General features: G+C 39.4%; 3 protein-coding genes across 3 annotated transcripts; all 3 read right to left on the bottom strand.

Moving 5' to 3' along the window:
• Window positions 1–141: 141 nt before the first annotated feature.
• On the bottom strand, window positions 142–2387 carry sft2d2a (SFT2 domain containing 2a). The gene is made up of 8 exons (XM_026998887.2): window positions 2322–2387; window positions 2005–2094; window positions 1564–1649; window positions 1359–1440; window positions 783–818; window positions 529–587; window positions 377–406; window positions 142–193 (listed from the first exon to the last, which is right to left on the bottom strand). Exons 1-8 carry the CDS (start codon window positions 2385–2387, stop codon window positions 142–144), a joined length of 501 nt encoding a protein of 166 aa, XP_026854688.2.
• A 962-nt stretch (window positions 2388–3349) lies between these two features.
• tmem45a (transmembrane protein 45a) lies at window positions 3350–8835 on the bottom strand. The gene is made up of 6 exons (XM_026998860.2): window positions 8414–8835; window positions 5953–6163; window positions 5432–5644; window positions 5151–5335; window positions 4373–4515; window positions 3350–4159 (listed from the first exon to the last, which is right to left on the bottom strand). The coding sequence occupies exons 2-6, from the start codon at window positions 6146–6148 to the stop codon at window positions 4063–4065; spliced, it is 834 nt and encodes a 277-aa protein (XP_026854661.2). The 5' UTR covers window positions 6149–6163; window positions 8414–8835; the 3' UTR covers window positions 3350–4062.
• A 4462-nt stretch (window positions 8836–13297) lies between these two features.
• lnp1 (leukemia NUP98 fusion partner 1) lies at window positions 13298–17022 on the bottom strand. Its single transcript, XM_026998874.2, has 4 exons — window positions 16521–17022; window positions 15308–15535; window positions 14953–15057; window positions 13298–14583 (listed from the first exon to the last, which is right to left on the bottom strand). The coding sequence occupies exons 1-4, from the start codon at window positions 16674–16676 to the stop codon at window positions 14440–14442; spliced, it is 633 nt and encodes a 210-aa protein (XP_026854675.2). The 5' UTR covers window positions 16677–17022; the 3' UTR covers window positions 13298–14439.
• Between the last annotated feature and the right edge of the window lie 1229 nt (window positions 17023–18251).

The following is an 18251-nucleotide window of genomic DNA, read 5'->3' as shown; positions in this document are numbered from 1 at the left end:
AACACTACTCTCAGTTCATAAGCAAAGAGCTTATCTTATATTAAAAACTGTACAGTCAGTAAGCTGTAAAACATTGGATCCAACACCAAACAAAATCTTGTGCAGAGGAAACTTGAGGGAAAGTAAACTGTAAAAGGGTCTTCACTTCATGCACATGGTGCATGCCATGGAAAAAAACTTCAGTATGGCATCCCTAGTGAAGGCAGAGACACAATAATTAGAATGTTGGGGGGGGAGGGTTGATTTTACACACTACAAGCACTATACCCAATAATCAGCATTTCAGACCATCAAGTCCACTTGAATATCAATATTTTCAGCCTAATGTTACTTCTCCATTGTCATGAGTATGATAGTGATTCAGAATTTAACACACCTTGCAAATGGGATGTATGACAGTCCATACCTGTGAACATGAAAACAACATTCATCACATATTAAATAGTCTATAAATATAATAGTTTCAGTTATAGTATCCATTAAATATAACATATTGAATGTTACCAGCCAAGTTTTTAAAGCCCTTACCAAGTAAATGCGAGGGCTTGCAAAATAACGAACAGCAAACTCAGTGCAAATATCTTCCACTGTGAAAGAAATTATTTTAAAAAGTATATTTAAGCTTGTTAGGAATTCCAGGTATAAGTTAGGCTATCCTCATTACCAAAATAAATATTAAAAAATAGGCCACTTACATTTACATTACATTACATTACATTACATTTTAAGTTTAAAGTTAGGCTTAGTCCACAGTGATATAAGCTTTGGCTTAATTAACTTACCCAAAAAGATGCACATAGTGTAAGCACCAGGCATGTCTATGGTGGAAAAGATCAAACCTAATTTAAAAATGACCCTTTTTAAATAACTACCTCCACCTTGCATTTTTTAATGTACAAATAAAACTGTATAAGCCACATAGACTAAACACACAGATTAAACTTCTGAGTTTGCTTTTAAAATCTGTAACCTTTGTGAAGGTCGTGCTATGTGAAATATTTTTATGTATTGCACTGATGTACTTTTGGGCCAATCCCCTGAAAGAACAAATGTATTTGGTCATCAAAGAAAACAACACATTTTTACTAAAACTTACACCAGTTGACTAACTCTGTACTAACTCTTCGTTCATGGGAGATCAACATACCAATGCAGGCTACTATATTAACATTAAATTAATCTGGTCAAAAGATTAGACAGCATGGTGAAATTTTTGTATCAAAATTCATTCTTGGTGCAATTGTCAGCATGTTTTATTATGAATTAGAATACAGAAGAATGCATAAGCATTTGTGACATTCCTGGAACATTCTTTGTTGGCAGTAATACAGGTTGAAATGATAGTACAATCCACTTACTATCATGACAGTTGTTGCAAAGGCTCTAGTTTTATCACACATCCTCTTCAGCTGTTTCATTGGTCCCATCAGAAACATAGTGCTGTAGGTGTGATCACATTCCAACAATCACTTTTGTACGTTTTTGGCCAATCAACGTATTTCTATTATTAGTAACTTTATTGGGGTCAATGAACCTATGAATCTACATTAGGTCGACCCTCACCTGAATAAACAGCAAATATTCCCAAATGTGTAAAACACAATGAAGAGAATCAGGCCTATCTTGGGAATGAACAGACAACACACTCCCTAGTGCGCGCACACACACACACACACACACACACACACACACACACAAAAACAACAACCCATGTACGGACTAAGAACAGATGCAAAACAAGTAACATAAATTCTCTTCTTTTTTATGCCTGACTATCAGATTATGTCAGACTTAAATGCACGTGTTTGCCTACAGTATGCATTAAGAGTGCATTCCTTCTTTTAGTTACATTCCTCATAGCTTGTCAGACCGGTGACACAGCTCTGGTTCTTTCGAACTAAAGTCTGCCAGGACGTTTTAAGGAGCAAAGTACTATTCAAAATACGCTTTTATTTCACCTTTTAAAACAAATAAATACTCAAACTGATTTCAAAGTATACCAACCAGAACGGAGCAAACCAATCCTATGACCATACAAGCAACGAATCCTTTCACACGTGTGCCCCATCCCAACGTGGAAGCTTCATTCGCTGCCTACAAGTGAGGGGTGACAGATCCACATCATGCTTGAATAATTCTTCAGAGTTATATGGTCCTTCATAAAGAAATTTTATTAGAACGTCACACTATTAACAATGTCGTCTAAATCCATAAAAATAATTGAAAATATGGCGTAATTTGCTCCATTAACCCTCGCAAATGTATGGATATATAAAAGATTACAATTCCACGAACTTTTAAAGAGAAAAGGATCACATTACCTGAAGTATGTTGCGATTATCAGTATTTTCATCGCGACCATTTAGAAATGCCCTTAATTTATCCATTATCAAATGCGACACCTACTTCACTTTATGATTGTAAATTCTCACCAGTCCACAGATATATCGGCTAAACCTGAAAACACGACAAAGTATCCATGTGGCGCCACAGAGCGGCAAGTGTCGTTTTCTTTTCCAAATTGCCTTTCTGCTATTACTCTGTCACAGGGCTAATGTCCAACATGCCCAAGACCAGTTCATTTGGGCAAAACGTTTTCGACAACGCATTTATTTAGCAATGGACACAGTAATAGAATAGGCCTATATCTGTGCCTTAAACGTGGGAAGTTTGCCTGCATAACAGCCCAAGATGTTGGCATGTATTGGACAAGGTACTGGAAACATTCTAAGTGATTTCAGGCAGCTGTCCATAGCTGAAGATTTTTCATCTACACATTAATGGCAGAAAGCACCTGTTTCACTACACCTTAGTGTTGCTCCATTTAATTGTGATGCAAGAAATGCACATTGGTGGCACTGGAGTAAAATTAAACCTCAGTGATGTCCATGGAATCCACTTATGGTTTTTGCCCCTATCTAAAGAGTGGAACATGTGTGAGAAACAGGAGGGTATTTATCTTTAGGATTCTGAAATCAACATCTGGCCCCAGCACACCACAATCAGAACTGCTCAGATCATGTGTCTTGAAACTCTACCATTTCTGCATACTTCAGACTGTGTCGCAGTTAAATCATTCACTTCATAGAGTGACATGCTATTTGCTTGAACATAGTGTAGTTAATTATTTTTGCTAATAAAGAATTCACTCTTACACTACATCTCCAAAATGTAATTAAAACTAATAAAAACCCATACAGGATTAAAAATAATAATACACATGCCATCATTCTGCAAAACATTACAATTAAAACAAGAATAATTTCAAAACCACTTAAGTGTTCATTACACTTAAATATGTTTATATTAATACAAAATAATAATAATAATAATAATAATAATAAACAACCACCAACACAAAAGGTTCTGTCCAGATTGCACAGTTTCTGCTTAGACTACTGGCATAAAGCAACAAAACTTAACCATACAACTGCCAGCATACATCTTGCCCGTGAACCTTGCACTTTCCTAATGAAATAAATGAGCAATGTTTTTTGCAATATTACAATTACTACAGCAGCCCTGGATATGCAAAATATAAACAAGTAAAATGTTAGCCAAGGCCATCATTTACATTAAATATTTAAGGAGCTCTTCCCTGGAATGTCAGAGGCCTACCTTCCGTCAAAGATATTTATAATGTGTCCTTACCACAATACATTAGTCACATGTGATGACATGAAATAAAGAATATGTTCAGTATAAATTTCAAATAAAGGACACCAAAGTGATCCATAGCTCATTTATATGGCTTCTTTAACTAAAAAAAAAACAAAACCCACCACCTCAATATATAAAATTTCCTGTGTTGTCTAAGAAAAATATGATTGCACCAGAGAGATGTCCTTCTGCGATTGCTAGAAAAGGAGGAAAGAGGCCATACAACATATAAAGTAGGACAGTATTTAAAACAAAATACACCATATTTGGATACAGCATTGTGTCAGAAATAGTTGGAGATGAACCCCTACTTGGGGTTCAGTATGGCAAGACAGGCCTAGGCACTTAGGTCTGTCAATGTCTTGTATAATTTGCAGATGACTGCATAGGGGTGACAAACACTCATAAAATGTCATCTTCAGAATCTCCTTCTTTTTCCTGTGGTTTCAGAAGACCCATCTCCATAGGCAGCATTCTCCGGAGCTTAGAACGTACCACACTGGAGGGGGCACAGAGAGAAACATGTATGCAATCTGACCCAAGTGAATAACTCTGTGCATAATATGCCTTCATGAGACTTACATGAGGACAGTATGTTCAAAATAAAATACATTTGTATTGCAGTTTATTATGTGATTTTTTTTTTTTTTTACTGATGCATATGGTGACAGATGCCAAGCTGAACTATAGGCAATAATAAAAGGGTGCTCACCAAAGTACAGTGGCATGTGCAATGGCCACTGCGAGCAGGGCAAAGGCCAGGTGCCAGCTGTAACACATGGTAATGAACATCATGTTGTTGTGGTCTGACAAATCCCACTTTACCTCACTGGGTGGGTACAGCACAAAGGCAATCTGCATAAAAGGACAGATGGCAGGAAATCAGTGTTATCAACACAAACTGATTACAAAGGCATTACACATGTCCCATCATAAGCTCTTTTCTTGCCCCTCATGGAAATTGACACCAAGTTTCATTCCTCTCTTCTGAGATAGTGAAATGGTATCAAAGTAATGACAGCTTTCAGCCTGCACTTCTAACAGTCATAACAAGAAACTGAAAACTTAAGTACAGTCATCTATCTTAACATTTTGCTTTGTAAAAAGTATGATTGCCAAATATAACCCTTAACTCTGCAACATGGTGATATGCTTAAGTGACATCTTCTGCCTTAATAAGTATGCATGATTGCATTACCTAAAAAAAGAAATCTATTTAACGTTTTATGTGATGCATATTGTCGTCAACGTGCATACATTTTTCTACCAAGCTACATTTGTATAATACTGCATCTTCCTCCACTCTTTGAATCTTCAGTAGTATGGAGTTTTGGGATGTGGCTTGCTTCAGGAGGACTTTGTGAAACACCCTCACTTAATATCTTTTAGACATTTCAATATAGAGAAATTTCATGAGAATAGCGCAGGGAAGACGTTGATAAAAGGGCCCCAATTTTCTTGCACCAGTACCAATGTTCACGCACACACACCTGCCAAAACCAGCTACCCTGCAGCAGGCAGAGACTGGCCCGTAAGAGCTCCAGGAGGATATTTCCCCTGTGGAAGATCTCCAGGAGGCAGGTGAGGGCCCCCCCGAAGGTTGCATACAGCAGAAGCATGTGGATATGGACATCCAACATGTCTCTGCCATGGAGGTGATAGAGAAATAAAAATCCTGCAAGGACACAAATGTTTAGTTCAGCTAATGTTAGGTTTCAGTTGGAATGAATCTTGTCATGAAGCAGATTGTGTTAAGCTGTCAAATGCAAACCTTCATTAAAAAAAGCAAGACCCATCATCAGGCGATCTAAGGCCAGGGGTGCTGCGTCTGTGCTGTGGACAATGAGGGACATGGCCCCTGCCAGAGCAAAGAACAAGTACATGCTTGTGTGCTGCCAGTTCATCAGTTTGTCCCAGTGCTCAGTAGAGGAGTTATACAGGTGGAACTTCGGTCCACCTGCTGCAAACTGCTCTGCTAGCATACCTGTAAGAAAGGGTCACATAGTATATGACTGATGTATAGTGCATTTGGCATGATTTGATGCCAGAATTTAATGGAACCTTGGAACCCATGAAACATTACAATAGCTGCAATTTAGGGGAGCAGTAAACAAAGAAGCATTTGCATAAGGCTCATCGTAATTTGTCTGGGCACAAGGTGTTGAAACAAATGTGACGAGGGTATCCCAAATTTAAAGAGTGATGCGTTATAATCCAGCATTATCTGAACACCAAGATGAGGTGCGTATCTGTGTAATCTGAAATGTATGCAAGTGTATGAGTATAGCTTACCAATAACTGAGAAGGAGAGCATTACAGCTCCCTCAATGATTTCAAGGCGATGTTGCAGGGCTCGGGTGGCAAGCCTCCCTGCACCAACACTCCTGTTCCTGCGGGTGGTGTACCAGAGTGAGTGCTTCACTGCCCACCACAAGCCAGCGATCAGAAAGAAACTGCCAGGTAGAGCATGGCCTTTAAAATTCCCCATGTGGTCTCAAAGGGCCTAAAATGCCAACAGATATGAGATGAAACTTAAACCTTTGTGTTCCGTCTCTCTCTGGGTTGGTAAACAGAATACAATATTTCTTGTGCTCCTCATACTCTATGAAAATTGCAAAATTGGTTTGTAGTCACAATGAACAGCCATGACAGTGGGTGAAAATATTAAGTAATGAAAAATCAAAAAGTATGAGTGAGGGGAATATGGAAAGGAGTTTATGATAATGGTGAAAAGACCAGGGACCTGAAGATGCGAGAACGCATGCCATGTTTAAATGTCCTCAAAAGATACAAAGAAATGTACACATGGAGAGACAAGACTATCCTGCAAGACTCTGAATAATTAATAAAGTGGCATTGTAAAAGGTTCTATAAATGTGACAAATGCACTGAGAATTGGCTCGACTCCACACTTTTTGACTTCAGAGTATGAAAGAAAAAAGTAAGATGAGAAAGGAACTGCCTTTTCTGAAACTGTACAACAATGTTGCTGGTATCCATGCTTAAAAAGCATTACACTGAATTAAAACGGCCCTCTATAATCCATTTTCAGCATTCATTTGTTTTACAGCACCCTCCAGTGGCAAAACTACACAAGCTGGTGTACAAAGGCAAGAACCTTTTTCCAAACTCCTGTACATTCTCAGTTCTCACAGCTGCTCTCAAGCAGTTTTGCTACTCTAAAAGCAGTGAATGGTAGTTAAAGGAAGAACAATATTTTTATATAGAAGGACCACTTTGCATTTGATTAAAACCATCACTGACTTATCCTTCTCCTTTATGTATGTATGGCTACAAGTGTAAATATTGCTATTCATTATATAGATGTTCTCCTGGACAATCAACCGTCAATATATACAGATATCACAGGCCCTTCAGACTGTGGTTGCTAGACTGTGTGGTACTTTAGTCAAATACTGTATACAGTCAAAACAAGCTTCTCCAATTGGACTCATTTCAATTCAGCTCAAAATATTACAAAATAAAAAGTCCTCCTTCTTTTATAGCTGCAAGGTATAATCCATATTGTACCCGTTCTAAAATATTTTCAAATTTAAAAACAAATACTGTAATAAATCTTGTCACCACTTTATTTTTGATTACCCAAATTGCTTAGGAATTATTTTGTAATGACTCTCCCCAATACATGTTTGAGTATAAACAATAATTAATCCTTGTAGATTCCAGTATCTTAAAGGAAATGCACATTGCGTTTTAAAATATAATGATAAAGTAGGGTCTTCACTATTGCACAGCATGATGTAATAAAAATATCCTCTCAGACTTGATTTTCTCTTTTAATGCGTTCTCTGCGCTTGATGGCTTGAATGCACGCTTTTACAACTGGGAAACAGCAGAATCCCTTCTTTTATTGCGGTCTGTAGGTTCCCAAACCAAGCATCGGCCAGGATGTGTCGCCATCGCCATGGATACGAGATGGCCCAAGTGCCTCTTCAACGAAGAGGGAATATGCCGTCTGATTGGCTGGCACTGTTGTGCTTATTTATAACCGAATGTGTCATTGAAGTGAAATGGTTCCACAATCAATATAGTTGCCATCAAAAGCGGTTCGCAACCCGGTATTTAAATAAATGTAAGTTCCCAGTGCTGGAAACTAACAGGCTATCAAGTTCCATTTCATGTTATATTAAAAAAAATAAAAAAAATCAGAGTGATGTGATCTGTCCAACATAACCTGCAAAATGGCCTGGGTTATTTTTCTGTGTTATAGTGAAAGCGTGGCATTATATAGACCTAAAACGTCCCGACGCAAATAAATATCTTTAAAAAGGTTTACTTTTCACGTATTACCTCTAGCAGATCATACCAAAGCTCCCCCAATCAAATTGGGCAATTAGCCCGAATGATCAAACCACGTTTCCTGACTTGCTAGGAAAACATAAATAAAGTAGACGTGTCATGTTTAGATGTTTTGTTTAAGTCCTGAAGAGTTTCATTAAGTCAAAACAAAAGTTACATTTTCTAATCAAAACAGAGTACGAAATTTCATGTCAGAGTTTGAGAGGTTAACAATCGTCATTGGTACGAGCAATTGAAACATGCATTTCCTAATAAAAACAAACAAGAACCCCCCCGCAACAAACAAAAGACCCCAACCGAGTTATACTGTGTATGACTATGTATGTGACAAATAAACCAAACTTGAAACCAACAACAGGTTTTCAGCCAAAAAATACGAGAACATATTCAGAACGATTTTCAATCCTTAAAAAATCCGTATTATTTTACTTACCTTACTACCTGACGAGGCGCTATTATTTATTAAATAAGTGAAGTCAGAGTAGATTTAGACGCTTCCTCGCATCTCAAATTAAAACTGTTAAATGATGCTTAACTCCTCCATGTATTCAAGCATCTTACAGAACTGAGGTTAGCTGTCATAGTCTATAAAAGTCTTCCGTATCGATTAACTTTGCACACCTAGTCACATTGCCAACTGTTTTTCCAACTAGGTTAGCTTTTTGGGAAAGATTTTTATGGCATGCTAAAAAAAACCCCGCCTCTATAAGTCAAAGATTGGTTTAAATCCGTAAATCCGTCATTTCTTTCCGTTTTGATTGGTTAAGCGGCCGTTCAATCAAGCACCTATATGAATTCCACGTGTGCATTTTTACCCGCCTGTTACAAGATTAAGTACTTTTGAGACGCCTTCTCCGAAACCGCTATTCGGACTAATGATACTCTCCAGCTGTTGGAACTGTTCAAAAAGTGCTTTTCCGGTACAGCGTCTTGTTGTGCTGTTTAAAAGTCACAGATTTGAGGGTTAAAAAATAAAAAATAAAATCTTTCCCACTTGAAAACCGTCTTCAAGTGGCTGGGTATGTATATTTCGTTCTCTTAAACGTATTTGACTTACATTTTATTTAATGGGTGCAGTCAGAGGTAACGGTTTCTCTATTTAAAACAAGAAGATTTTTTTTTAAATCGCTCTTTTGTAATTACAGGGCGGGACTAGAAATGTGGTTTTTGGGTACGTGCACAAAGTCACGCTCCTCACAAGATATTTTGCAAGGACAAAAGGAGTGTCGGTGCCCGGTGATAATACCCGTACCGGGCCGCTCTGGGGCAAGTTTGGGCTTCCCACTGTTAACTGAATGAATGTACACAAAGTGAAAAGACTGTTGACTGTGCCGCTGACCCTCTCCTTTATTCCCCCATTTGACAGTGGGTGGCATTAAGATGAAATAAAAATGTGTAACCTAGCGTTGACTAAAAATTAAACTCACATGTACTACATACACAGTAACCAGATTGCTCAGATTTTATGGTGGAACATAATCTTTCAGAAACATATTAATTTAGTGTATGAATATTTAGAATCATACCATAATTCTGGAAATATTTACAGTAGTTATATGGGGGGTAGAGAATCACTACCTTTCTGATTGTATCTCATAGTATATAGATTTGCGGGGGCGGGTACAAGTGGAGAAAGATGAACGATAAAACAAGTAAGAGAGGCGAACGGTTTTGTACTTTAGAAAAAAACACTCTTCAGAAGAAAAGATGAAGAGAGAAAATTATAGGTAAGATAGCAGTGAGCTGGATAAGGAGGATGAAAATTGGTCACTAGGCAGAAGATTATGATAAGGAGACGCGTTCTGGATAGCAACATACAGACATATACATTTATGACTCAAATGTGCAAATATCTGCTGTATTTCAAGCAACCACTGTGCAGAGCAGTGCACATAATATTGTGAACAATATAAACCACATAATAGATGTACAGATAAGATCAGTCGTAATGAAATGCGACACATCAGTCGTGATGAAATGCTTTGAAAAACTAGTCAGAGATTTCATCACATCTTCACTGCCAGCCTCCATGGACCCACTGCAGTTTGGATACCGCCACAACCGCTCCACTGATGATGCAATTGCACATCTGCTCCACACCACACTGACCCACCTGGACAAAGGGAGGAGTAATTATGTTAAAATGCTGTTTGTCGACTACAGTTCAGCATTTAACACTATCATCCCCTCCCTACTCACTACTAAGTTGGAGGATCTAGGACTGCATACATCCTTGTGCGACTGGATCTTCAACTTCCTAACAGACAGACCACAATCAGTACAGGTGGGCAACTGTGCCTCATCCACCCTCACCCTCAGCACTGGAGCTCCACAGGGTTGTGTCCTAAGCCCCCTGCTCTACTCACTGTACACCTACGACTGCACAGCCACTTCCAGCTCCACCATCATTGTCAAGTTTGCTGACAACACCGTTGTCATGGGCCTGATCTCGGACAACGATGAGAGGGCTTACCTGGAGGAGATTAAACACCTGGAAAACTGGTGCCAGGAAAATAATCTCCTCCTAAACGTCAGCAAGACAAAGGAGCTGATTGTGGATTGCAGCAAGAAGCAGGAGTGGCACTACCAACCTGTGAGGATCAGTGGAACCACAGTGGAGAGAGTAGATAGTTTCAAGTATCTTGGTGTTCACATCTCGCAGGACCTGTCCTGGTCCCGCCATATCAACTCCCTGGCAAAGAAGGCTCGTCAGCATCTTTACCACCTCAGACGCCTAAGAGACTTCAGACTGCCCTCCAAGGTACTGCGGAACTTCTACACCTGCACTATTGAGAGTATCCTCACGGGGAACATCACAGTCTGGTTTGGGAACAGCACCAAGCAGGACAGACAAGCACTTGAAAGGGTGGTGCGTTCGGCTGAGCGCATCACTCGTACGGAACTTCCTGACCTGCAGACTATCTACGACAAGTGGTGCCAGACCAAGGCCAGGAGGATTGTGAAGGACCCCACCCATCCCAACAATAGACTCTTCTCTCTGTTGAGGTCAGGGAAGCGCTTTCGCTCCCTGAAGACCAAGACAGAGAGACTGAAGAGGAGCTTCTTCCCACAGGCCATTCGGGCCCTGAATCAGGGAAACTGATAAACTGTGGGGACCACCACCACTATGTAACATAACTGTAATATGTTCAATTACCACCATGTAACATAACTGTAAATATGTCAGTTGCAAGATGGGACTGTACATTCTGTACATTGTGTACATACATATTTAAATATCCATATATACATTGTACATTGTGTATATAAACATAATATACATATATTGTACATGCACTGTTAATATATTTTTGTACATATATAGAATATATATTCCTCTATGCACTCCTGTTTTCCTTTTCCTCAGTTTGGACAGAGCACTCTCAACCATTTCACTGCGAGTTATACTCTGTATGACTATATATGTGACAAATAAACCAAACTTGAAACTTGAAGATCCTACACTTTCAGCTTTTAACAATAAACATTAATGTTCCTTATATCCAGTCAAGATACTGGCCCATACACATCCTACACAAATAATCTAAACAAGACTTACCACATGATGGTGAACTGGTAAATGGAACATTTAAAAGCACATTAATGACCATTCTAGCTCAGGCTGTAGGACTGTCTGTGTTTCAGCCAGGCAAGAGTATAGTGGGTCATACCTCCCCCACTCAGAAACAGGGAAGGGCATGCAGGCATTTTTGCAGGGGCATCAGGGAAGCTGGACTCAGGCAGAGGACTAAGAGAGAGGGTCAGGCATGACCACAAGAACATTACTTGTGGGACATGTTCACTTTGTCTACAGCCACTCCTCAATGCACTAAAAGAGAGGAAGCTGAGTTATGGATGGCTGGTAAATGGTGTAGTGATCTTACTCTGTCACTGTTTCCTGGATATTGAACTATAACAGTCAAGGTTAGACCTTTTTTCTGCCAAACGCTTTCAGCTCAGTTATCCTTACTATGGTCTACATTCCACTGTTGGTGGATAAGCCATGTGCACTGAATGTTTTGTATGAAAAAATCAATGGATTTGACTATGCCCACCCAGAGACTGTTTTTATTGTAGTTGGGTATTTCAACAGGGCAAACCTGAAAAGGGTTCTGCCAAAATACTATCAGCACATTAAAATTCCCACCAGAGGAGAGTAAACCCTTGATCATTGCTACAGTGCACTGAAGGACAGTTATAAACCCCTCCCCTGCCTGCTTTTGAAAAATCTGATCACATCTCCATTCTTCTCCTGTCTGCATACAGACAAAGACTAAAACAGGAAAAAACAGTTCTCCAATCACTCCATCAATGGTGAAAGGAGACCATCTTCACACTTCAGGACAGCTTTGAAGCAAACCCCAGTTGGTGAAAGTAGGAAACAGCTTCTCTTCCACACTGACTCTGGTGCTCCCCAGGGCTGTGTACTCAGCCCTCTCCTGTCCTCCCTGTTTACACATGACTGTGTAGCCAAACACACATCAAACATTATCTTTGCTGAAAAAACCTCACAGATTTACATTTATCTGACACTTTTATCCAAAGCAACTTACAATTAATGACTGCATACAACTTGTGCAATTGCAGGTTAAGGGCTCTAACAATAGCAACTTGGTAGTGGTGGGGCTTGAACCAGCAACCTTCCAATTATAAGTTAAGTACCTTAACCACTGAGCTACCAGTGCCCAGCACAGATGAAGACAAGTCAGCCTACAAAGATGAGGTCAGTGCATATCAAAGTGGCGCTACAACCTCCATCTCAACCTCCATCTCAACATCAGTAAAACGAAGGAGATGATTGTGTACTAGAGCAAGCTGTTAAAGGGCGATCACTCCCCCATATACATTAATGGTGCCAAAGTAGAAAGAGTCAGTAGTGTTCAGTTCCTTGGTGTACACCTCACCTGGTCCCTTCACACCAACACTTTGGTGAGATCAGCCCGCCAGTGCCTCTTTTTCCAACGAAGGCTCAGGAAGTCTTATCTGCCTCCTGACATCCTCACCAATTTTTATAGATGAACAATAGAGAGCACAGGCTGCATCACTGCCTGGTACGGCAGTTGCACTGCAAGCGACCGAAGGCCCTACATAGAGTAGTGAGGACTGCAGAATCCATTATAGGCAACAAATCTTCAGCCTTACAGGACATCTATCAGTCCTGCTGCTTGAGGAAAATCAATCAGATCCAGCTAGACAGTAGCTTGCTCACATTGTTTCCATCTGACAGGAGGTTCTGCAGCATACAGGTTAGAACAATCCAGGTGATAAACAATTTCCTCTGGTTATCAGGCTCTTAAACAGGATGTGAGGCAGTTAGTCCTTCCCAGTATCAGTTCACTGTGGCACTTTATTACTACTACTATTAATATATTACAGCACACAACTACTTAAATATTTCCACATATTCACTATTAATATACAGTATATAGTTTTTTACTCAGATTGTCCTTGTCTAATATATTCAAATAACAGTAAGCTTCTCCTTAGGTATATTTTGTGTATATTTAGTATATTGTTGTCATCTCATTATTAGTTATGTATGTCAATGCCGATACTGCTACAGAGGAGTTACTTGTGTCTCACTACAAACATTTCAATGCCTGAATATCTTGTATGTTTATGCAAATGACAAAAAAAAACTTGAATTGACTTGACTAAAGGTCATGCAAAAAAGCCAAGGTTGCATTCCAAATGCCAATGGTAAAATGCTAGCACATGCTTTTGTTTTAAGTGGAGAAGCATTATATGAGAAGTAGACTGACTTCTCATATATTGTACAAGTTCTTCATGAGACAGTAATCTTCTCCAAACCTAAGTGACATCTGAACAAACAGTGATATAGTAGCCAACATTTAAAATACTGAATGTCTTATCCATGTATCCCTGATTACATGCATTCTTTTGGCAATATTTTGTTTTTGTTGTATAATTTAAATCATGAATTAATTGAACAGCCATGGATTTCTGCTGTTATTGCAATGTATCTAGTAGGCATCTACTAATTGAACATGTTTTCACATAATATTTGTGAAATAATCCATAAAAATAATCACATACAAACTTTACCAAATAATTGTTACCTTATAGTTTAAAACTAAATCTGTTTTTTGGTCACTTCTGTCACTTGTTTTTCATATATTTGAACAAAATTCTTGACCCTGCAAAGAAAGATACTTACAAATCAGGGGAAAGGGGAAAAAAAAAAAAAAAAATTATATATATATATATATAATTGTAATAATCTAAAATTATAATATACAATATTAAACTTTACTAGTACTAGACCCTTCTGCTCAAAAATGCTTAAAGTAATGTTCTTAGTATTTTGTTTAAGTAATGACTCATCATTTTCATTGGAATGTAAATGTGGAATGTATATGTTTTTATGCATCTTCGATTTTCCCACGGAGACGCATCAGCACTGTTGGTGTGCATCTTCGATTTTCCCACAGAGATGCATCAGCGCTGTTGGCGAAGAGACTGTTGAAGCCGGGGCAGGCGGTATTCTTCCCGTCCAGAGCAGAATGGCACTTCCTTCCTTTGCTCGCAGATAGCAGAAGAGCTTACACAGCAACGACAGGCCTCCTGCCCTGGCCTCGTCACCTTTCCAAACCACCAATCAGAAGCAAGATTTCTAATGTCACTGCTAGCTGGTACAGGAACAGTAAGTGCCCATGAAACTGTATGATTAGTTGCATGGGCACAAGGGATGGACTAGATGAAATAGTTTTAGCCTGATACCATGAAGATCTAAATGTTTGGGCAGAAAATATGGCTAGCTTTCCATTCCACCTTTATTTGAAGGGGAATGTTGAAAAGCTGGCCCAGGGCTCACATAACATGCTTGGCAAGAAAATATGATGCTGACAAGTTGCTGTTTCATCTGGATGAGTTACTGAGGCCTCTGGTACTGTGCATACAAATGTACATGGTTCAAGGCATGGCAAGCAACTGCATTGCCTTGGCCCTTACCTCTTTGTGGAAGCGATGGGTGTAGTGGAGGTTCTTGGCACCTCTTGTTGATCTTTCATTGCACAGTTTCTCATGGCAGATCAAACACACATTATTTGCATCACTCTATAAGCAAACAGAACACTCAAACATTATTACCAAATTACACACACACACACACACTCTCTCTCTCTCTCTCTCTCTCTCTCTCTCTCTCTCTCTCTCTCTCTCTCTCACACACACACACACACACACACACACACACAGAGGCAAATTTCACAAGGTTGCTTGCCTCAACAAGTCACTTGTCTCAACTTGATAAAAGGAAACTGAGTAGTTAATTTATGAATTAGCCCTGTCTGGCCTCCTCACCCACCAGTGACATGACTCTGTGCTTGCATAAGTGCAGCATCTCAAAGGCTTCAGGCAGCCCTGAGACGTTGCTGCTACCACCCGCTTTGCCTCCCCATTTCATCCAGCTGTTTTGGTCAGATGAGACAGGGTGTGTGTGCTTCTTTTTCTCCTCGTAGGACTTCAGGTTGGTGGGAGTAGGGGGCATGGTGGCAGTGCAGAGGTGCTTTAGCTGTAAAGGCTCCAGCTGTGACTGAATCGGAAAGAGAGAAAAAGACAGTCAAATTATTTTTCCTCCAGGCTAATTCACCTCCAGGCTAATTCAAATGTCAAACTTCAAAGAAAAATCCTTAACAATAATATATTTACTTTAATTTTATTTTTGTAGGACTCTTTTACTGGCATATTTACATATATAATTTATATTCTTCATACAGAAAGAGGTATGCCATAACCTGAAAAGACATGCCATAAAAATATGCCATAACCTGAAGGACACTGCGTGACAATGTAGTCAAGTAAGAGGACCATGCAAAATTGCCCACTAATTAGTCAGTATAGCTCGACACCTTCAGCTCGAACAGACCTGGAAGAGCATCAAATGCCCACACTAAATCTTGTCAAATCATTCCCCCCAGAAAACCAAGTAAATCTATATTATTTAACATTTAAATGAAATTGTGTCTAGTGTATTTAGCTTTGGAATGCCTTCAAGAACTTTGAATGACAACTTGTTTTATTGTGTTTCAATTTAACTGTAAGTGGATAAAGATCACATTGAACAGATTAATCATTTTTATTAGCTTTTACTATTGTTATATTTCAGGTTTTTTCCACTTTGTTTTTGTTACTGTTACCATTCCTCACAAAATTTGTTTTTGTATTGTATTTTTTAACACTTATAATAAATCTAACTGATGGAGTGCATGCAGGAATTTTATTGGCTATGGCTCATTGCATATATGCATACATTTCCACAATAAGAATGGTCTGAACACATATGCAGTATACACAAATGTATATAAACACTTAATGTCTAACTCATAAACCATTCAAAATACCATAAAATTAGTCCAATTTATATTCTCCTCCTTAATATCATATGAACTTGTAAAATGGATGAGCCATGAGATAGTTAAGTAATCAGTAGCAAGATGATTATGTTGTTACGTTGTTACTTAATAACCCCCCCGATGCCCGTTTAAAACCCCATTCTTCATGTGCCACTGCTTTCCTACCATGCAGGGCAGCGATGCCCGCCGGCCGACTGTAGTGCTTCTGGGCCTCCTGAAACTCCGCTTCTGCTCTTTGGTCTGATCCTCTCCAGCCCCATGTCCCCAGTAGCTGCTCATCCACTTGGTGAAGTTGCTATCATCATCATCCTCATTGTCCATAACAATTGCGGGAAGCAGTCGTAGCGACAGCTTGAAGCCTGGTGTGTGGAACTCTTTCTGGAGGCGGAGAGGCAGACCGGGCTGAGGCCGTGGAAGATTACTCCCAGCTGGATAGGTGCACTGGGCAGGGCTGCAGCCACTGCTGGAACTCTGATGCTGGGTTTGCTGCTCTCGCTGTGGTGGAGCTGAGGTAGTCTCTCTGAGCACAGAAGAGACAGAGCATGGGATGGGTAAGGCAGTAGGTGGCAAATAGATCCCCCAGGATGATTAGGTGAGCTTGATGCGTTGGGTGTGTTGCTTTCAGATGGCCCAGTAATAAACAAACAGCTTTTGTCCAAGGCTTTAAATAGTGAATCCAGTGTAATCTATTTAACCTCAGACAAGGAGGTGGGGAGGAGAGAGAGGGAGGGAAAGAGAGACTTGATGTGTGGGTGCAGGAATCTGAATGTGTGTATGTGTGTGTGTGTGTGTGTGTGTGTGTGTGTGTGTGAGTGTGTGTGTGTGTGTGTGTGTGTGTGTGTGTGTGTGTGTGTGTGTGTGTGTGTGTGTGTGTGCACGCACGCACACATGTATGGTGGTGGTCTGCTTTTAAAAACCTTCCATTACAGAGTGTAGAGCCCAGGGGCCCAATCACTCAAACACACCCACACACCAATTCCCTCATACTTTCCACTCACTGAACACATGAAACCTGCCAATAATTATGGACTGCAGCAGTAAAGACCAGTGAGAGATATTACTGCAGGCATCATTTATTTTGACACAGTCACATAAACACGGTTCATGCTCATACTCTGTGCTGGAGAATTTTACTTTAAATTGGTCCATACAGTTTGTAAAATATAGTCTGTATGTATGTTTATATAAAGACCCTGTATGTATAAACCTCTATACTATCTGTATGTTATCTGTAACATATTGCATTCAAAGTCCAATGAGATATTTCACCAGTGCTTGCTGGCTTAGTAGCCTCCTTTTATTTGCAGGCAGTGTATTTTGGGCTGACCCTGTTCTGGAGAATATGACAAACCCCCTTCATTAAAGACAAATCTGGGGCACACAACAGCCTCCCTTCAGCTCTGTCTGCTGTCCTGCTCCAGTTGTTTATGCTACCAAGCTGTAAGGGCAGTGAAGTAAACGATGGGAAAAGTGGCAATATGTGGCATGTGACATGCACAATGCTATAATGGTAATATAGCATTGAATACGACATGCTATAATTACTTTTTATTTACTGTAATCACTTATAACAATGCATAGGCAGTGAGTGGTTAGGACTATGAAATAAGACTATGAAGGTCATATCAGGGAACAAATCATGCATTTGGTTTTCTTTGACACCTCTATAAACACATGTATACACTACTTAAATATATATTTACATTTATTTAATACATATTTATTTGTTAAAATAAATATTTATTTAGTAAACATTTCTGAAGTTTAAAGTTATAAGGGACAGCTCAGAAACTTTGGTCAAACTTTGGTGAAAGAGAAAAAATTTACATATAACTTTGTTTATTATAAAATTTAAAATGTAGCCTATCTCTAATTCAAGAATTTTTGAAAATGCTA

Source organism: Electrophorus electricus, chromosome 3, assembly GCF_013358815.1.
Source record: "Electrophorus electricus isolate fEleEle1 chromosome 3, fEleEle1.pri, whole genome shotgun sequence".
In the NCBI taxonomy this organism is placed as follows: Eukaryota; Metazoa; Chordata; class Actinopteri; order Gymnotiformes; family Gymnotidae; genus Electrophorus; species Electrophorus electricus.
This window is presented reverse-complemented; position numbering and strand designations above follow the sequence as displayed.

Bases quoted from the DNA above. Each gene is read 5' to 3' on its own strand.
- sft2d2a (XM_026998887.2), bottom strand. From the start codon at position 2,387: ATGGATAAATTAAGGGCATTTCTAAATGGTCGCGATGAAAATACTGAT. The intron at 1,441-1,563 runs GTGAGGGTCGAC...TCACACCTACAG, and splicing joins AATATTTGCTGTTTATTCAG to CACTATGTTTCTGATGGGAC. The intron at 819-1,358 runs GTAAGTGGATTG...TTTCCACCATAG, and splicing joins TTGCAACAACTGTCATGATA to ACATGCCTGGTGCTTACACT.
- tmem45a (XM_026998860.2), bottom strand. From the start codon at position 6,148: ATGGGGAATTTTAAAGGCCATGCTCTACCTGGCAGTTTCTTTCTGATC. The intron at 4,516-5,150 runs GTGTGTGTGCGT...CCTTTTATGCAG, and splicing joins AGGGTAGCTGGTTTTGGCAG to ATTGCCTTTGTGCTGTACCC. The intron at 4,160-4,372 runs GTGAGCACCCTT...TGCCCCCTCCAG, and splicing joins GCACATGCCACTGTACTTTG to TGTGGTACGTTCTAAGCTCC.
- lnp1 (XM_026998874.2), bottom strand. From the start codon at position 16,676: ATGGACAATGAGGATGATGATGATAGCAACTTCACCAAGTGGATGAGC. The intron at 15,536-16,520 runs GTAGGAAAGCAG...TTTCCGATTCAG, and splicing joins GGGCATCGCTGCCCTGCATG to TCACAGCTGGAGCCTTTACA. The intron at 15,058-15,307 runs GTGGGTGAGGAG...GTTTGCTTATAG, and splicing joins AGCACAGAGTCATGTCACTG to AGTGATGCAAATAATGTGTG.